Source organism: Mytilus trossulus, unplaced genomic scaffold (assembly GCF_036588685.1).
Source record: "Mytilus trossulus isolate FHL-02 unplaced genomic scaffold, PNRI_Mtr1.1.1.hap1 h1tg000024l__unscaffolded, whole genome shotgun sequence".
Classification (NCBI taxonomy): Eukaryota; Metazoa; Mollusca; class Bivalvia; order Mytilida; family Mytilidae; genus Mytilus; species Mytilus trossulus.
Window position 1 is genome coordinate 1,535,646 of NW_026963290.1, and position 20,000 is coordinate 1,555,645.

Consider the following 20,000-nt stretch of genomic DNA (forward strand, 5'->3'; position numbering starts at 1 on the left):
TTGATTGTGATCTTAATTTGTCAACATCTACATTTGTTGGTATCAGGTATATAGTGTTGTCTTTGCCAATCATACAACAATTTCTTATTTCAAAATAGTTTTAATTTTCAATAATGTTTGGTCAATGAACACTTGATGCATAAGGACAGAAACAACTCAGGGTATAGAATGAAGAAAAGAGACACAATCAGAAATGAAACCTTAATAAAAGTACATTTGAACTTTTTCACAGCATATTGAAGCTTTAACCAATATTAAAACAAAATATATATCTGTATATTTTTTATTTCATAACAATGATGGAATATTTCATGTATGCTTCATCAATATTTTACACTTATCGATAATAATTGTTTTACAATGTATTATGCATATTTATAATATTTCTTGAAACTTTCTATCTGTTAAATCAAGGACTTATATTAGAAGGATTCGAATCTCATAATTTTTGGAAAATATGTAGAGAATCGTTGGATTTGAAAATTTTTAAATTACTTATATTTAATCTTATACCTTATTGATAACCATGAAAATTCTTCTGTACATGTAAAAAACATTAAGACTTCAGACAAAATAATTTTCATCAAAATCAATCAAGAACTTTTTAAGTTTTTAGCTGAAAAGTTGAACTATACGTTTTATTGTGGTTTTTTTCCCAAAATGTAGAATAATGCCCAAAAAATAATTACCCTCCTTTCTTAAATAATTCAAATTACATGAAAGACATGAACATTATTAACCAAATTAACTCTATCAATGAAGAATCATTTAAGTTTAAGAAAATCTTTATTTCATTAAAATCCATCAACAACTTTTAAAGTTTTAAGGTGTACAGTGTGGTTTCTCCAATGATTCTCTACATATTTTTTATCGGGACAAGGATTGTTAAGAAGTTATCTATATTCGTCCCTGGTTAAATACAGCATCTGTCTAACTATGAACAACCATTCAATAAGATACCACATGATGTATAATGAATCAATACAATTGGACACTATGATATCATTTTTATAATATATCAATCATCATTTTACTCAGACATTACATGAAGTGTTGTATAAAAGTCTTAACTTGACAATAAATGACATCTATCTGACAACATAACAACAAAAAAAATAAATATCTAATGACATAGTAATTTCTTAAAGACATCTTTCAACTTATCAAAATACCTGAAATTTGCAATGAGTTATCCCAAGTATTCCTCTATTTTAAACAATAGGCACTTAAAATATCAAACCAGGATATATTCTGACCAGTCACATAGATTATGCCAACCAGTTTTAACATAACATATAACTTAAACTTAAACACAGCTGAACAGTCATCCTTACAACTATAATCACCAGCATACTCAGTCTTCACATGTAACACATATAAAAGATAATACATCATATGGATATTACCAGTAATAGAGGTTTGAAACTTATAATTTATATATAACAATACATATACTTTCTTATTGACTTATACATTATATAATAAGTGTAAGATACATTTACACTTGGATCATCAGATATATAGATCACATATGTACCTAAATAACATGTTATATGAAATTGACTTCCATAAGCTTAGTTAACTTAGGTAGAAACCTGCTTTTCTACAAGCTTTGTTTCTGAATGAATGAACTATTATAATTGATGCAAGTTTATTCATTTAGCAACATGAAAAAGTAAAAAAAACACAAATTAACTTTTATGATGTTATGCTATCCAGATGTTAACATATTCTGTCCTCGTCTTACTTTTTCAATTTTTAGAGGGCTTTCAGTTATAAAGTATATCTCAACTTTATTTAAGGGGTAAACTGACAAAAAGCCACAAGACCAAAACTAAATCTTGATATAATCAATTGGATCCAAAAATTTTGTGTGAAAACAAGGTAGAGTTTCAAAGAAAAAATAATAAGTATTAAGTTTACTTAGTCTAATTGTAATAACTTATTTATATATCCCTCCCGCAAATTACATCAGGTTTGTTATAACTTATCTTTGATAAATTTAGGTACAGAGTAAAATTACTGGTTTTAATTTACATATTGAATATCCAGCTTTGGTAACAAATTACAATCTATGCTAAAGAACCACATTGTATTCACTTTATCCTTGCGAATTTCTTTACCTCGTTTATGCATCATATCATAACATGTTCTTAAAATAATTTATAGTTAATAATAAGGTTTGAACATTGAAGATGATATTCAAATTACATTGTGCATCTTCCCTATTTCAGAATTCAAAGCAATTACTGGATTATTTACACTTATTATATCATTTTTCAGATGCATTGCTTGAAATAACTTTTTCTAACATATACAGATAATTTTTCGTACATTTGTAAAATGTATTGATTGGCAACTCTTCAGTTTAATTGTCTGTAACAAGTACAATATGACAAGTGAGCACTATATGTAACTTAAATGAACTTCCCCTAATCCAGTCAATTGGAAAACTGAGGGTGCCAAGAAATAGTCTTGTTCATGGTGTTATGAAATAAACTCATCATAGATACCAGGACTAAATTTAGTATATACGCCAGACGCACGTTTGGTCTAAAAAAGACTCATCAGTGACGCTCGAATCCAAAAAAGTTAAAATTGCCAAATAAAGTACAAAGTTGAAGAGCATTGAGGACCAAAATTCCTAAAAGTTTTGCCAAATACAGCTATGGCAATCTATGTCTGAGGTAGAAAAGCCTAAGTATTTAAAAAATTCAAAATTTTGTAAACATTTTGAAAATGATCATATAATTTAAATACAGTTGAAACACTTCAGTTTGAAGATGACATCATTAAAAACATGATTTGATAACAAAAAAGTATTTCAACATGAGTATAATGCAAAATATGATATACATGTAATACATGTACTCTCTAATACTTTTAATAGAAAATAAATCAATTTCAAATGCAAGTCAAAGCTTCTTACAATAAATAAAAAAATATGAATATGATCTTTATCTTGAAATCTAAAAAAATAATTAAAAAAAATAACTGACTAAGACCCGATTTTTAAACAGCAAGTTGGAAAATGTAATGTCAGTCATGTAGTTGTGAGGAGAAATAAAGAACTGAAGAAGGCCAATGGCCAAAAAGTTTTGAAAAATTGGTTTATTGATACAATGTTATATAAAGTTGGTTCCCTATTGGAATTTGAAAACTATAAATGCAAAGTAAAAATTTAATATTTTGAACATCAATCCGTTTTGTATTATTAATATCACAGCAAACTTGTTTGGTTACAAAAATAAGGGATATATAAACATCTTCTGTAAAAGTATGTACCCTTCTAATCAAATCCTAAATATGGCCTTTGCATTATTCTGTAGAAAAGTAAATATGGCTGTCCGTCTATGTTCTGCAGACTTTGAATAGTAACTTGTTTTACCTAAAAAAAAAACAACATTATAATTTTATTACAAAAGAAAATAAAAATGCAAATGTGAAATTTAACCTCAATGTCATGTGGTCTCTGCTGGACTGTTTTTTTTTCATTGAATTTGATACCACCCCTCATATTTTCTTACAATTATATTTGTTTGAATATTTTTATATACTTTCAAAATGAATATAGCAGTTGTGTCTAAAATTCAGCAGCATATTCTTGAACCAATAAAACTTATTTAGAATTAAGTTTTTTTTCATTTTTCTTGAAGTTTTATATGTGAATCAATTTTGATTATGCAAATTTCTAATAAATATGAAAATGATCAAATAATTGTTAGGAAAACAAAATATCAAAAGGGCTTGGTACTAAAATTTAAATGGGTTAATTTTGCCAATTTTTAAAAATATCCTTTCATGATTAAAATTTAATATATTTACATTTATCAAGGTGTATTACCATGAGCAATTTCCTTTACTTAAAAAAATGAATACATGTATATGTTATAAAATGGAATATTTCAAGATACATTTAAACGATTCTCAAAAAAATACATGTGACATTTTGTCTTATCAAATTCATTACTTTATGTCCTCTGAATTTTTGTCCTCTGACTTTCTGTCCATTAACCTACTGATTGTATATTCTTAAACATTTTGGACTCATCAAGAAATCTCTACATTGGCAGACTTTTCTATCACTGAGTATTATTCATACAAAGGATGTTTAATATATCTTATTGTTCTCAGAAACACATCACTAATATTCAAAATTTATGACAAGATCATTATGATAACAGGACAAATCAAATCTCTTTTTTCTATTCATCTGGTATACATTTCTTCATTAAGCTAACATGCATGTCATCCACAAGATACCACTGTGTACCCAATAATATAAAGGCATAGTAATGGCCAGTAGACAGAGTATTTCCTTTGTGTACGATTACGCCATACAGTTCACTAACTTTTTCTTTTATTTTTTGTGGTTTATAAAGAAGGCCTAAATATAATATATAAAAAAGAATAGAATTCAATATGAACTTCAGTTAGAAATTGTCAGAAATGAACTTTTAAATGTTTGCATTGTGGAGATTGATAATTATGTTATTGACATTTAATAAATATAACATCACATACAGTTGTGTGAGAAAATACATGTACTTTCATCAATTATTAAATGATAAAGACCCACAGTCCAAGAGGAGATAACTCTTTGGAAACCATTCATTTGGTTTGCAGTAAAAGACTTGCACACTTTCAATTTGAGTCTATTTGCCAAACATAATTGGCACTCACACCACATCTTCCTATATCTATAAGTTCCTTCAATATTATTTTGATGTTATTTGGTAACATTTTACTTACAAATCACATTTCCTTTCAACTTCTTCACTTTTAAAATTGCCTCCAATGGCTTCAGCAATATTCTGATGCTACATTTAAATAAAAAAAAAACACTCCTAAATACATTTATATAATTTTTGTTTCATAAACATTGTTACTTCTTTCTCACTGTATTAGTAAATTGGGTTTAACTGTCAGACACAACATGCTTTAAAGGTTTGTAAAAAGTACTGTGATTTGACAGTCAGTAATGCTCCCCACCTGTTGCATTTTATTTAAAGTTCTGACCAATTGCAATTTTATTTTTGTATGAAATTTTAACAAACTGCTTTAGGAAAACTACAGCCAAGTCTTAATAGTTAAATTGAAAGTTAAAGGTGATAAAATAAAGTATACTTATAAGAAATTCTTAAATATATTTTAGTAATATCAAAGAAGATGGGATTATTAAAGTATCAATTGATTATAAATCTGCTTTATGTTATCAACTCGGCTGTGGTTTTCTAATGGAGTTTATATAACCAGGTGAACAGCTTGGTTTCATAAATCAAGTTTGAATATGGTCCGAATGTTTGAATAATCTGAAAGCATGAAAGAGTCAGCAACAATTACAGTCAAGACAACACAAAAACTGAAAAAAATTATGTTATAAGTCTTAGGTTCTTCAATTTATTTAAAGCTATTGAAAAAGAAGATTTTTGTTACAGTACATTGCAATACGCAACATAAATTGGATATTTCTATTCAAGACATTAAACATAAATCAGTTCATTTATAATGATGAATAGCAAAAATGATTATTATTGGCATTAAATATATAGTTGTGCATAAAATTCACTGATCCATTGTTTGCTTTGTTTCTATTATCTTACCTTTTCAATGGGCAAGCTAAATGAGGAAAATGCAGCTTTTGTTGAGGATGCAGCTTGACAACTGTTACAATTCACTGGAACGAAGCAAATATTATTAACAATTTATTTTGTTCAAGCAATATTGTAAAAATTTGTTTCACTGTTTTGAGGTTTATAAAAATGTCTTACTGCAATAGTTTTAAAACAGCAAATACAATGAATAACAGAGATGGACCATTTTGTACATATATCATGAGGAAACTTTGTGCAAAGCATTATTATTTATAGTTAAATTGCATTTATTAGAAAAAGGGAATTTGGTGGAAAAAAACAAAGATTTTTTTAGAAAATCCACAGACTTTTAAAAAACAGAGATTTTTTTTTGATTTTTTGTTCTAAGGACATCATTGCTAGCACTGCATGCAATAATCATCTATCTACCAAGCATTGAAATGCCAAATATGAGAGTACAAGGGGAAAAGCTGTGGATTTCCTTTAAAATTTCAATATGTTAAGCATTGAATCAACACAAGGGTACATAATCCTTAACATAGATAAGTATTTCATTGTGTATTTTGTCAATTATCATACAGCTTGAATACTTTGTGATTGATGCTTTACAAACCTATTCAGAACCCTATATTTTAAAAGAGAGGAAAACAAATTCCTTACTTAAAAAAAGTTAGTGTGGTAGTTATTGAAAGTGTTTTATTCTATCTGGCGTGTGAGGGGGTCTCATTGAGGGGTTCTGATCCCGGATCCCGCTTACTGTTAAGTCAGATTCCCGTATCCCGCTTACACTATGTACGTAAGCAATCATCATTTCCCTTTTTCACGACACAATAATTTGACTTTCACGTGTTATGCTTACAAAAAATCAGCAATCCCGCGTCATGCTTAGACCCCAATGAGACCCACATGTAACAATTTGTGTGTGAAAATTAATATGCAAATTGTGTCATTTTGTTCCAGGAAAAATTTCAACTCTGACCTCCTTTCACTGTAAATTTTAATCCTCAGAAAATAATGAATATACTAGTATTTCAATGAAATAATTCAATAAAAACTTTTCACAAACCCACCAATTACTGTTATAATAAATTGACATGATTCGTATTTTAAAATACTCATCTTCTCCGGGCCTAAAATGGTCCTAAGAACACATCCTGATTTCATTTTTTAGAAAAATGCATTATTACACATTCAATTTGATTACAGCCCTATCTGGAAATGCATTGACTTAAGCATGAAATTGAAATAAGAAACTGGTATATCAATTAAAGTTTTTTTCATGAAATTTTTGTGCAATCAAAAGCAATGTCAATAATTAATGTCTTACACAAGCTCTTCTCCTGCCCATAAAACAATCTTTTTTCTTCACTATATAAAGTATTGTCTGACCTGTAAAGAATAAATCGTTGTTTATTTATTAGAAATTTAAATATTTCTGCTCAAATCAACCATAATTGTTTAACCAGCAGTCCTGTTGATGAAGAGATAAGAAATATTTGTAAAAAATGTTCTTTTATTCTATTTGTACATATCATCATTAAAATTCTCTTTAATTTGAACTCTCCTAGAAGATATTCTGTAGTCTCCTTTCAGAACTGCAGTTTCAGAAGAACAGCATTTTTTTCATTTCTACTACTTATTGGTTCACACACTTCTGTTTTCAGTATATTTTTGTTTAACTTGTCACATTTATATATTGTCACTATTCATGGAACTTACTAATCTTATCAGCTAATTTTTCATATCACATTTATAAATCCCACTCTTTGGAGGGTGAAAAGGGAGATATTGCTTTCTGTGCGAAATATATAACAACAATAAGGTAATAAATATTTAAGTTTACCCAAAGCATTTCTCCTTGATCTCTTGCATCATTATATGCAGCAACTCATGTGAATCTTGTTGCTGACCTTCTTTATAAGAACTCCAAATGCCTGTTTCAAAATTTGTAAAATTCATTGAATACCTAATGAAAAGGTTCATTCTAAGATATACAAATACAAATCTTTTATTAGCATGAACACAACTACAATAATAGATAAAGCCCATATGTCAGTACTTTTTTGCAATGTATAAAGAATAATAATTACATTAGATGTATGTTTCATTATAATACGTTATTCTGATTGGCTAATTGCACATCACATGTTATTCCGTAAGCAGTTGCATGAGACAATAACATTTCATTCATGATGACACGAGGTCCCACAATAAAGTGCACAGGTGAATTTAAAAATTTAACTTCATGAAAATCGTGTTTTTATAATCCTAGCTAAAAAATGTAATTATAAGTATTGAATGCTTCTTTTTGTAACTTTATAGGGTTGTAAAAGTGTTGACCGTGCGTACATTTTTAGAATACAAAATGTACTTCGGTCAACGCTTTTACACCCCAATAAATTTACAAAAAGAAGCATTCAATTCTTAAATGAAATAATATATGACATCTGAATTCTGATTTTTTATGTAAGCTGAGTGTTACTGTGTGTAATTTGCTGTGTGTTTGTTTATTCTGCATTGGCTAGAGGTACTGGATAGAAATATCTGTAATATAAACATTTATAATATTGCTGAAAATACAACATGCTTCAATCTTGCTATACATTGTATTTTTAGAAATAACAGTATAAAGCTTATTCTGTAGTAAGAATACTTTTCACACTACATTAAGTACAAAGTGATGATCATCTTCTTCCTCACCCAATTTACATAGATAATAACATTGCAAAATTGTTTATTGGTGGGTAAACTTAAATGTCGCCTTTTTCATTTGACAAGACTGTCCCAGAGACGGCAGAGGAAAAATATCGGACATTTGGCGCCAAAGTAGAACCCCTTTTAGCGCCTGATTTTTTACCCATTTCAGCGAAATTTAAAAATGTCAATGCCCATTTTTTGTGAAATATTTTATAAATATTCCTATTTTATGCAGTTAAGGGTATTCTTATCACATACTTGTCATTTTCCGGCATACAGGCTCTGCAGTTATGGAACCTTCTGTCATGAGTTTTTTTAAGCTGCATGTGAAACAGCTGTCTTCATCTACAAAAAAGTAGAAACAAAATTTTAAAAAAAACTTAAGACATCATACCACATCTTACAACTATTAAAAGGAATTTCTTCTGGTTTCATTGTTAAAAATATGGATAAAATAAAATCCCGTAAAACTGAATCCATTTATGTCCTTGCAAGAACCTTAAGAAATCTGAGATGAGGAAATGTTGAACTTCATAATTGATCTTTACATTATGCGGCTCAGTAACAAGTAATGGGAATTTTTAATTGTTTTTCACATTGGAAATTGACAACTTGGAGGCTATAAAGGAGACCACCTTATCATTGCTCATACAAGGGGCATTACCACTTCATGCTCATTTTTACCATTTGAGACATATTATTTAAGTTATATATATATATATAACATACTAAAAATGAATACCCAAATTACAAAAAAGCTATAAAATATACAATTATTAAGACATACACTCAATAATATGTAACAACATTTCATTACATTTTTGTCTATATGTGATGATCTAGTTAACCATTTAGATGATGCCCTCAATGACCCTACTTACCTAATATGCAATATACACAGTCACCACAAGGATAGTTTAAACCACGAATCATGTTTCTAGAAATGTATAGGAGATAAGACAAATACCTGTACAAGCTGTGTGATACTGAAGAATTCTATGAAGATCAGCAATTCTCATGCACTGCAGAAGTGCATTTGCAAAACACAAGTTTTTTCCCTTAGGATTTATCAAACCTCCTCCAGGATAGCATTCTGTACAAAAATTAAAAGAACAGATATATAGGTGCAAATGATATGAATAATACAATCAGAATTATTTCTGTTTTAGATCCTAGCTAGACAGATTATTCATACCTGTATCCTGTATCTGCTAAAATACTATAACTATTCATGTAAAACTTTGTATCTAAGAGTCATGGTGAGAAGCAATGTTAGGTACTCTAAACTCCAATATAGTTATCACTAAACTCAATTGAGTACTGGAGCTTACATTTTTTATATATTAAGGTAATAATAAGGTAATAAATATAACATAACTTAAATATCACCAATGCTCTAAAAATGAAGAAACATAAATTTAAACCACGGAATAATTGTACAAAATGATCAATTTAAAAATCAAAATTAACCTCAAATTGCATCTTTATACCATAACATCTTCATGTCATACTAACTTCATATTTGCATTGAATAGCCAAAATTAATTGAGATTCTTGTGAAGTTATCCAGTGTGTATGGATTTTTCATCAAATACCTGAACAGTCTGCATTAAGCTGTGCCTTTTTCTTTAATTCTATCGCTTCTTTGGTGAAGCTGACTGTGGATTTTGAACCTACAATAAATAAGTATTTTCATTTCTTCTGCATTATACAAAAGGAAATAAAGTCTATCCAATGAAAGACAGAATGAAGACATGTAATGAATAAATTAAGTTATGTGTTATACATCTGATCACATCATTTCAAAACACTTTACATATATATACATGTGTGTATTATCAAGGAATCTGATATCATGAAGTTATATGCTATAACAAATATACACAACTGTGGCAGAACTTTTTAGAATTTTAGATCCTCAATGCTCTTCAACTCTGAACTTGTTTAGCTTCATAACTTTTATGATATGAGTGTCACTGATGAGTCTTATGCAGACGAAAAGCGCATCTGACCTACTAAATCATAATCCTGGTACTTTTGATAACTATATACAAATGACGCCAGATTCCTGTATATTATCAAGGCTTATATTCAATATATCTAAAAAAAAATTTAATAAATAAGGTTGTTAGTTTTTTGGTATGAATATACATATGACATCAGATTCCTGAATATAAGCAAGGGATCTGATGTTAAAGAGTTATATTCATCTACATATACATATATGACATCAGATTCCTGAATATAAGCAAGGGATCTGATGTTAAAGAGTTATATTCAACTACATATACATATATGACATCAGATTCCTGTATATAAGACAGGGATCTGATGTTATACAGTTATATACATCTACATATATACATATGACATCAGATTCCTGTATATAAGACAGGGATCTGATGTTATACAGTTATATACATCTACATATATACATATGACATCAGATTCCTGTATATAAGACAGGGATCTGATGTTATACAGTTATATACATCTACATATATACATATATGCATCAGATTCCTGTATATAAGACAGGGATCTGATGTTATACAGTTATATTCATCTACATATATACATATGACATCAGATTCCTGTATATAAGACAGGGATCTGATGTTATACAGTTATAAACATCTACATATATACATATATGCATCAGATTCCTGTATATAAGACAGGGATCTGATGTTATACAGATATATACACCTACATATATACATATGACATCAGATTCCTGTATATAAGACAGGGATCTGATGTTATACAGTTATATACATCTACATATATACATATGACATCAGATTCCTGTATATAAGCAAGGGATCTGATGTTATACAGTTATATACATCTACATATATACATATGACATCAGATTCCTGTATATAAGACAGGGATCTGATGTTATACAGTTATATACATCTACATATATACATATGACATCAGATTCCTGTATATAAGACAGGGATCTGATGTTATACAGTTATATACATCTACATATATACATATGACATCAGATTCCTGTATATAAGACAGGGATCTGATGTTATACAGTTATATACATCTACATATATACATATGACATCAGATTCCTGTATATAAGACAGGGATCTGATGTTATACAGTTATATACATCTACATATACATATATGACATCAGATTCCTGTATATAAGACAGGGATCTGATGTTATACAGTTATATACACCTACATATATACATATGACATCAGATTCCTGTATTTAAGCATGGAATCTGATGTCATACAGTTATATACACCTACATATATACATATGACATCAGATTCCTGTACATAATCATGGAATCTCATGTCATAGAGTTATATACATCTTAATATTCACATTTGACATCAGATTCCTGTATAATAAGCAAGGAATCTCATGTCATAGAGTTATATACACCTACATATATACATATGACATCAGATTCCTGTATATAAGCAAGGGATCTGATGTTATACAGTTATATACATCTACATATATACATATGACATCAGATTCCTGTATATAAGACAGGGATCTGATGTTATACAGTTATATACATCTACATATATACATATGACATCAGATTCCTGTATATAAGACAGGGATCTGAAGTTATACAGTTATATACATCTACATATATACATATGCCATCAGATTCCTGTATATAAGCAAGGGATCTGATGTTATACAGTTATATACATCTACATATATACATATGACATCAGATTCCTGTATATAAGACAGGGATCTGATGTTATACAGTTATATACATCTACATATATACATATGACATCAGATTCCTGTATATAAGACAGGGATCTGATGTTATACAGTTATATACATCTACATATATACATATGACATCAGATTCCTGTATATAAGACAGGGATCTGATGTTATACAGTTATATACATCTACATATACATATATGACATCAGATTCCTGTATATAAGACAGGGATCTGATGTTATACAGTTATATACATCTACATATATACATATATGCATCAGATTCCTGTATATAAGACAGGGATCTGATGTTATACAGTTATATACATCTACATATACATATAAGACATCAGATTCCTGTATATAAGACAGGGATCTGATGTTATACAGTTATATTCATCTACATATATACATATGACATCAGATTCCTGTACATAAGCATGGAATCTCATGTCATAGAGTTATATACATCTTAATATTCACATTTGACATCAGATTCCTGTATTATAAGCAAGGAATCTCATGTCATAGAGTTATATACACCTACATTTATACATATGACATCAGATTCCTGTATATAAGCATGGGATCTGATGTTATACAGTTATATTCATCTACATATATACATATGATATTAGATTCCTGTATATAAGCTTGGAATCTGATGTTATACAGTTATATACGTCTACATATATATATACATATGATGCATGGTTGGGTTGTTGTCTCTTTGAAATATTCCCCATTTACATTTTCAATTTTATTACATAATTTAAGAAAAAAGAAATTGAATATTTTTTTACTGATGTAAATATTATTACCTTTGAGATGTTCCTGTATACATTTGTCAATTTTGGCCTGTTTTAATCTTGGATCTTTTGCTGGTGTAATTCCAATCACCTCCTGGACAGCTGAAATTTAAATTACAATCAATTACAGTTTCAGGTGCCAGAGAGATCATATCAATATAATTTTATTTGTACATGTTCATTAAAAAGGCAGTATGCATGCTTAATCCAACACTGGGAACAAAATGATTTGGCTTATTTTATTTCCATAACATTTGGACAAAATATTTTCTTTCACTTGTTAATAAAATATATCAATTTTTTTCTTATACTCTTACCATGTCACAATTTAATTTTATTGGAATATATATACATGTACATAGCAGTTTGACAAACACTAATTTTAATCATTCAGAAGGTTTACTATTTTAACTGATTGTTTAAGTTTGAAATATGCAAGTGAATGTATGATATTGTATTACCAACAAAAAAATCTGCTTATAGATTTAAAAAAAATGATGATGCATCATACACAAACCCAAGTTCTCCAAAATCATATAGACAAGTCTGTATTGCACAGTTTCTAGTTGGTTACTTGGGGCTATGGCTTTCAATGAAATTAACAATGCTTCAGTTTCTTCTTCATGTGCACAAACATCACGTAATACAGCTGCACCAATTCTTTCAGTCATATCTGCAGATTGACACTGTTCTGACCTCTGTGCTTCGGTCAGCAGAGACTGATAGTGTGGGTCGTCAATTGAAAACAGAAATTCTAAAAAAAGTAATAATATTATGTAACTGATATTTACAATCTCAATTATATAATTAGTAGTGCAGTACAAATATTTAGTATACCATAGCGACTTCTCAAACTTTGCATTATGACTGAGAGAGATTCATGTTAAGATTTTTTGTGAATTCAAAAGTCTTGAAGTCTTCCGCTTGTCCATCATATGCATTATTGTGTATCATGTATAGTATGTGACTACTGTTGACTTATACCAATTGAATGATCGATATATTTTATGAACCTAAATTGACGGAATATTTTTCTGAAAAATAACTCTTGTGCAAAGAAAAAATATGACAGTTAAATTTTTAAATAAGTCAATTTCAGCTGTAGGTTTTTCACTACCTTATCCGGGTACAGAACACTATTCATCTCCTGAATTTAAGGTTGTATTAATCTAAAAGTTTGTTGGCTTGAAACATAACATTTTCTTATCAAAATGCTGTCAGTTTTTTTTTCATCGTTTGGGATTATGATGCTCCTAGACCAAAGAACATAAGTTTCATGATTTTACATATGTAAAAATCAAAACAACGAAACTGGTTTGGTTACCTTAGTAAGCCCAGTTTGTAATGATCACCAACAACATATTGTGATTACCTTATGTAATCTTTGAATGAAATTAACTATTCAGCAGGAATTAAAAAATAAAAAATTATCCATACCTTTAACTTTTTCTAAGACGAAGGATTTCTTAACTGCAAACTGGAGCACACATGTCACATCTGTTTGTAGGTCTACAGAAAGAAATATTGCAATGGTGTTATAAACTGATAAAGGTTCCTTTGGGCATGAAATGATTTGTGATATTTCAAGGAATCTGATGTCACTGTAACATAAATAGCAATATATAGACAACAGACACCAGATTCTTGTAATATTTACAAGAATCTGATGTAACTGTGTTAGAGACAGCCATATATAGACAGCTGACACCAGATTCCTGTAATATGTCAAGGAATCTGATGTCACTGTGATTTAAACAGCCATACATACATACATTACAGACACCAGATTCCTGTAATATTTCAAGGAATCTGATGTCACTGTGTTATAAACAGCCATATATAGACAGCTGACACCAGATTCCTGTAATATTTAAAGAATCTGATGTCACTGTGTTATAGACAGCAATATATAGACAGCTGACATCAGATTCCTGTAATATTTAAAAGAATCTGATGTCACTGTGTTATAAACAGGAATATATAGACAACTGACACCAGATTCCTGTAAATTTCAAGCTATTTGATGTCATTATGTTATAGACAGCAATATATAGACAGCTGACATCAGATTCATGTAATATTTACAAGAATCTGATGTCACTGTGTTATAAACAGCCATATATAGACAACTGACACCAGATTCCTGTAATATTTAAAAGAATCTGATGTCACTGTGTTATAAACAGCAATATATAGACAGCTGACATCAGATTCATGTAATATTTAAAAGAATCTGATGTCACTGTGTTATAAACAGCAATATATAGACAACTGACACCAGCTTCCTGTTATATGTCAAGGAATCTGATGTCACTCTGATATAGACAGCCATACATACATAGCTAACACCAGATTCCTGTAATATGTTCAGGAATCTGATGTCACTGTGTTATAAACAGCAGTACATAGACAACTGACACCAGATTCATGTAATATTTCCAAGAATATGATGTAACTGTGTTAGAGACAGCCATATATAGCCAACTGACATCAGATTCCTGTTATATGTCCAGGAATCTGATGTCACTGTGTTATAAACAGCCATATATAGACAGCTGACATCAGATTCCTGTAATATTTCAAGGAATCTTATCTCATTGTGACATAGACAGCCATACATACATAACTTACACCAGATTCCTGTAATATGTCCAGGAATCTGATGTCACTGTGTTATAAACAGCAATACATAGACAACTGACACCAGATTCCTGTAATATTTCCAGGAATATAATGTCACTGTGTTATAGACAGCCATATATAGCCAACTGACACCATATTCCTGTAATATGTCAAGGAATCTGATGTCACTGTGTTGTAGACAGCCATACTTACATAACATGCAGACACCAGATTCCTAGTATATGTCACAGAATCTGTTATTAATATTTTTGTATATATAGAATCCTGTCGAGGGACGAACAAAAAATTTGTGAAAGCAAATTCACAGATCTATCATTGTTGGGTTGATTTTTAGACGAGTTGTATATATATATATATATACATTTGCAAAATTGACACCAGAACCGTATCATATATCTAAGCTGCTGGTTTAGCAATATCATTTGGAGATATTACACACATGATAACAAAATATAATGCCGCTCTTAAAACTAATCTATACATCCTGTGATAAGTCCAGTCCTCACGGTCATAAAACTTTCGAGCATGATTTTTGTACTCAAGACTCGAAAATCAACCAATCAAATTGCTGGATTTCATGTTTCAAGCATGATTTTTGTGCTCTGAGCACTGAGCAAAGTTTTATGCCTTCAAAGCCAGGAATCTGAAATCATGGAGTTGTACCTTATGCAACACTCTGATGGAAGTTTGAGTATTCGCAAATATGTTTGACTCTGTGACATGCTTGGGGTGCTTGTCCAATGTTCAGGTAGGAATTTAATCAATTGATAGTGTTATTGCTGCATGGTATTAGTTTTATATTTATTGCTTTATCAAAGCACAGGTATTTGGTTTCTGGTTTTTATTCTGTTATCCTAGAAATCTGACATTTAATTAGCTGTACTGTCACATGATATCTGACAAATATAAAAAAAACATACAATTTACTCACCTGGTAATATATCTTACTACAAGTTTGGCCTCACAACCAACCTTTTTGGTTGTTTGTATCAGGAATCTTCTTTTTTTTAATGTACTGGTGATCATTTTCTTCATTCTAAAACACACAAAGTCTTTTAAGCAACAGAATAACTTATTGAAAAACCTGTAAAAGAAATGAACAGTAAAGAAAATGTTCAAATAATATGTTTATCAAGAAACCACTTTAATTTATAAAAGATCACATAACCTAGTAATCAGTTTATGAAAGGGAAAATCATGGACTTTTCTCTTTTAATTTAATCATCTTTTTTCTTTATTTTTTTAGCATGAATGCGTCCATTTTAAATCTTAGATAGTTAACCATAAACAATATTTAAAATTTTTATAGATTGCCTGTTTATTTAAACTTGAGTAAACACATAAATACAAGAATTCAGACATTTCTTTATTAATAATAAGAACCAAGGATTTTTATAGTAAGACCTTCTTACTATACAAATCCTTGTAAGAACTATTAATTTGTAAATAGCAAAAACTTATTGATATGATAAATAACTGATTTTTATCATACAGTAATAGTTGATGTGAAAATAGAATGGAAAGCAACAATAAATACGCACAGACAGCAAAAATATTGAAAATAGTGTCCTCCCCTCCACTCTACTAATCAATCAATTATTTTTTTTGTAATGCTGTAGTATTATATTGATTAAGATAACCATTCAATATTCAAATAAATATACAATATAAGGACAATGACAGAAAAATATAAACTTTTTTGTATGAGGCTGAGAAAATGGTGAAGAGCAACATTCTAAAAAGCCCTTCAACATTTTTGCACTAAATACAAATAAGTTTATACTTTTATGACATAGACCTTATATTGTTTTTATACTGCAACTTAACTGATACACTGATAGCTTTTTAAATTGTAACACAAATGTCCAACTTATTTCCATCCCTGAATGGACACCCGATTGTTGAGAAAGTGTTCCACATGAAATTGAAATTATACAAAATGAAGCTATGTTACTATATTTAGGAAATAAACTGGACTAGTTGCAATATAAATCAGTTTATTGTTTTCTTTTCATACCATATAAACTAGAGGCTTCAAGCTCAGCCTGTTTCGCTCACCTTATATTTTTGTTTACAATTGATACATGAAAAAATGCAAGCAGGAGATTCAAGGACACAGTTATCCTCCTTTGGTGTCCTTAGTGTTACAGTGTATTACTTGCAATTTTTTTTTATACACTTTCCCAATTAATTTCTAAATATGTAATGCATGAAATACTAAGTAGGGGGGTGAAATTACATTTTAAAAAAAATTGGGCACCGAATCTTTATGTAAATTAGTGATTTGGTCCAGTTAAAAAAAGGTCCAGTTTTAGTACGTCTGAAGCTGACAAACTAAATTTTTGACCCCCTTATCACAAAGTTGTCAATATTTTGAGTTAGAGCAAGTAGAAGCTTCTATAAGTTTGATATTATTTGTCCCACTTGTAGTACACTACGCTTTAAAAATCTGAGAAAGAGTAGGTGCATTTTTTTTAATTTGAATTTATTTTCTTAAAGAAATGCACTACACAATAACTGTCTTCTCCAGACAGGATGGTTATACTTTATCTTTAGTTTAAGAGATATGAGCCACACAATGGATTATACCCCTATGTTTTATCTTCATCTATGTCAGCCATGGTTGTTGGCAGATGGGGTCATCAGACACATTTTTTTAACTAAATAGCATAATGATGACTCTGGCCAAATTTGGTTAAATTTGTATAAGTGGTTTCAGGGTAGAAGATATTTGTTAAAGTTAAAAATGATATACAACGACGATAACTGACAGCCATGTCGGACACCAAGTGATGAGAAAATCTCACCTGGCCTTTAAGGCCAAGTGAGCATAAAATAGGCCATGTTTTCATTGCTACTTTTTCTTCTTGGCTTTCCATATTGGCAGGTATACATTATAGTTCTTTTTACAGAGAATGGCATACTGCCTTTATGTATGTCGACATCTCCATATTTCCATAGAATCCTTCTCTCTGTTTTTTTCTTTTTCTTTGAGTCATCTGACCTAGTATACAATGATAAAATGCACATATTGTATGTAGAAATCCTTTAAATATAAAAGTAAGGAGGTAATAATATGCAAGAAAACTGCTGTTGAAACTAGCTTATATGAACTAAAGCAAGTATGGTATTAAAAGGCTATATGCATTCATAAATAAAACTTTTTCTATTTTGGACAATCTGCAATTGAAATATTGGTCAGTGTCAGAGTCTACAGAATATAAAGAATCTTAATTATAGGTCAAAAGAAATGGCAAAGATTTAGTATAATCCTTCGCTGAAATTTGGCCTGCTTTTACTATTTCTTACCTTTTGAACATTTGACTCAAAGCTTTTGTTAATACCTTAAATGGTTAAATTTGCTGAATGTTTTTTTTTCATTCAACATAATCTAGGGTATAAGGTGAGAGTTGAGATCTGACAGGATCCTCTTGTTAGATTTTTTTTTCAAAATTTTGGTTCATTTGTAGTTTTGGTGTTTAATGTGGGTTCCTGCAGTCTGCTGAACTTAGCTAGTATACATGATTGTTTTGGTGGAGGAATTTGTTGCTCCATTGATTAGGCCCATTGTTGTCCTTGAATTGTTTCATACTCTTTAATCTGTTTGCAATAATTGTCTTTTTTACATATTCCGGGTTTAATTTTTTTCTCTATATTAATATACTTTATTTTATTCAATATTACCATGTCACATAGGTACTTAGAGATGCTCTTCTATGAGCCTCTAGTACTGTCTGGAGGTCTTCCTCACTCTCAACCCATCCTTTCATCCATTTCTTCTGGTCATCTACCTCAGGATTTTGGAGCCATCTTGGAACCCAGGCTGTATTGTCATTCATTACACCTAATCAATAAGAGCCAACATAATAACGTATATAAGAGTTGTACATTTATCTTAAAATCTTAAATATTGTTGTACTAGCAATATTTTTTTGTAATATCCAATATAGTCAATATATTTTTTTAAAGTTGAAAATATTTTGAATAGATGTGAGTAGATAAAAAACTAGATACCCTAAGGAACATTCAGTTAAAGTTTGGAAGTATTTGGCCTAGTAGTTTCAGAGGAGAAGATACTTGAAATAGTTTACGACGACAGACAACGATGATAGTCGAGTTGACATATTTATAGACCCTCATTGATAGGATTTCAACCTCCTGTGAGTGTAGTCTCAGATGATAGATCTAAAATTAATTTGTACTACATAACGGTTTGTGTTTTCTGTTATGAATATCAAATGTAAGGTGTATTATTATCATCTCTTTTGTGTAGGTTTGGAGTAAGTGTTAATTACCTGTATTAACTTGTATCTTTCATATAATATGTCTCTGTCTCCTAACTTGTCTGAACTTCGTCTGTCTATTAACAATTATATACCTCCTTATTGAAGAGTTTAGTAAATATCGCCCGTTATTGTCAGTTACTGTCTTTTCGGTAATGTACTGAATTTTATCTCTGACGTATGACATGAGAAACCAAGTATTTAACGGAGGCCTTTTAGCTTTCACAGCTTTTCAATTGATCA

General features: G+C 29.8%; 1 protein-coding gene and 1 long non-coding RNA gene across 5 annotated transcripts; both read right to left on the minus strand.

Annotated features, from left to right (window-relative positions):
• Positions 1 to 488: 488 nt before the first annotated feature.
• LOC134698892 (ubiquitin carboxyl-terminal hydrolase 17-like protein D) lies at positions 489 to 16,646 on the minus strand. 4 transcript variants are annotated; one of them, XR_010103497.1, is made up of 12 exons: positions 16,406 to 16,646; positions 14,269 to 14,340; positions 13,349 to 13,585; positions 12,844 to 12,933; positions 9,887 to 9,964; positions 9,259 to 9,384; positions 8,550 to 8,636; positions 7,438 to 7,528; positions 6,922 to 6,983; positions 5,604 to 5,677; positions 4,242 to 4,820; positions 489 to 3,388 (listed from the first exon to the last, which is right to left on the minus strand). XR_010103497.1 is itself a non-coding variant. In XM_063560570.1 (12 exons), exons 3-12 carry the CDS (start codon positions 13,500 to 13,502, stop codon positions 3,385 to 3,387), a joined length of 840 nt encoding a protein of 279 aa, XP_063416640.1. In that variant the 5' UTR covers positions 13,503 to 13,585; positions 14,269 to 14,340; positions 16,406 to 16,646; the 3' UTR covers positions 489 to 3,384. The 4 variants fall into 4 exon arrangements, 1 of the variants encoding a protein (XP_063416640.1); XR_010103498.1 differs by having other exon boundaries at positions 4,242 to 4,387; positions 13,343 to 13,585; XR_010103496.1 differs by having other exon boundaries at positions 13,343 to 13,585.
• Positions 16,647 to 16,881: 235 nt separating this feature from the next.
• On the minus strand, positions 16,882 to 19,960 carry LOC134698930 (uncharacterized). Its single transcript, XR_010103504.1, has 3 exons — positions 19,770 to 19,960; positions 19,159 to 19,318; positions 16,882 to 18,478 (listed from the first exon to the last, which is right to left on the minus strand). It is a non-coding gene; the product is annotated as an uncharacterized LOC134698930 (long non-coding RNA).
• Positions 19,961 to 20,000: the final 40 nt, after the last annotated feature.

Excerpts from the sequence above, each read along its gene's own strand:
- LOC134698892 (XM_063560570.1), bottom strand. The coding sequence starts at position 13,502 with ATGACTGAAAGAATTGGTGCAGCTGTATTACGTGATGTTTGTGCACAT. Across the intron at positions 12,934-13,342 it reads TTTGGAGAACTTGGGTTTGT|CTGTCCAGGAGGTGATTGGA; the intron begins GTATGATGCATC and ends TTTAAATTTCAG. Across the intron at positions 9,385-9,886 it reads GCTTAATGCAGACTGTTCAG|AATGCTATCCTGGAGGAGGT; the intron begins GTATTTGATGAA and ends ATTTTTGTACAG.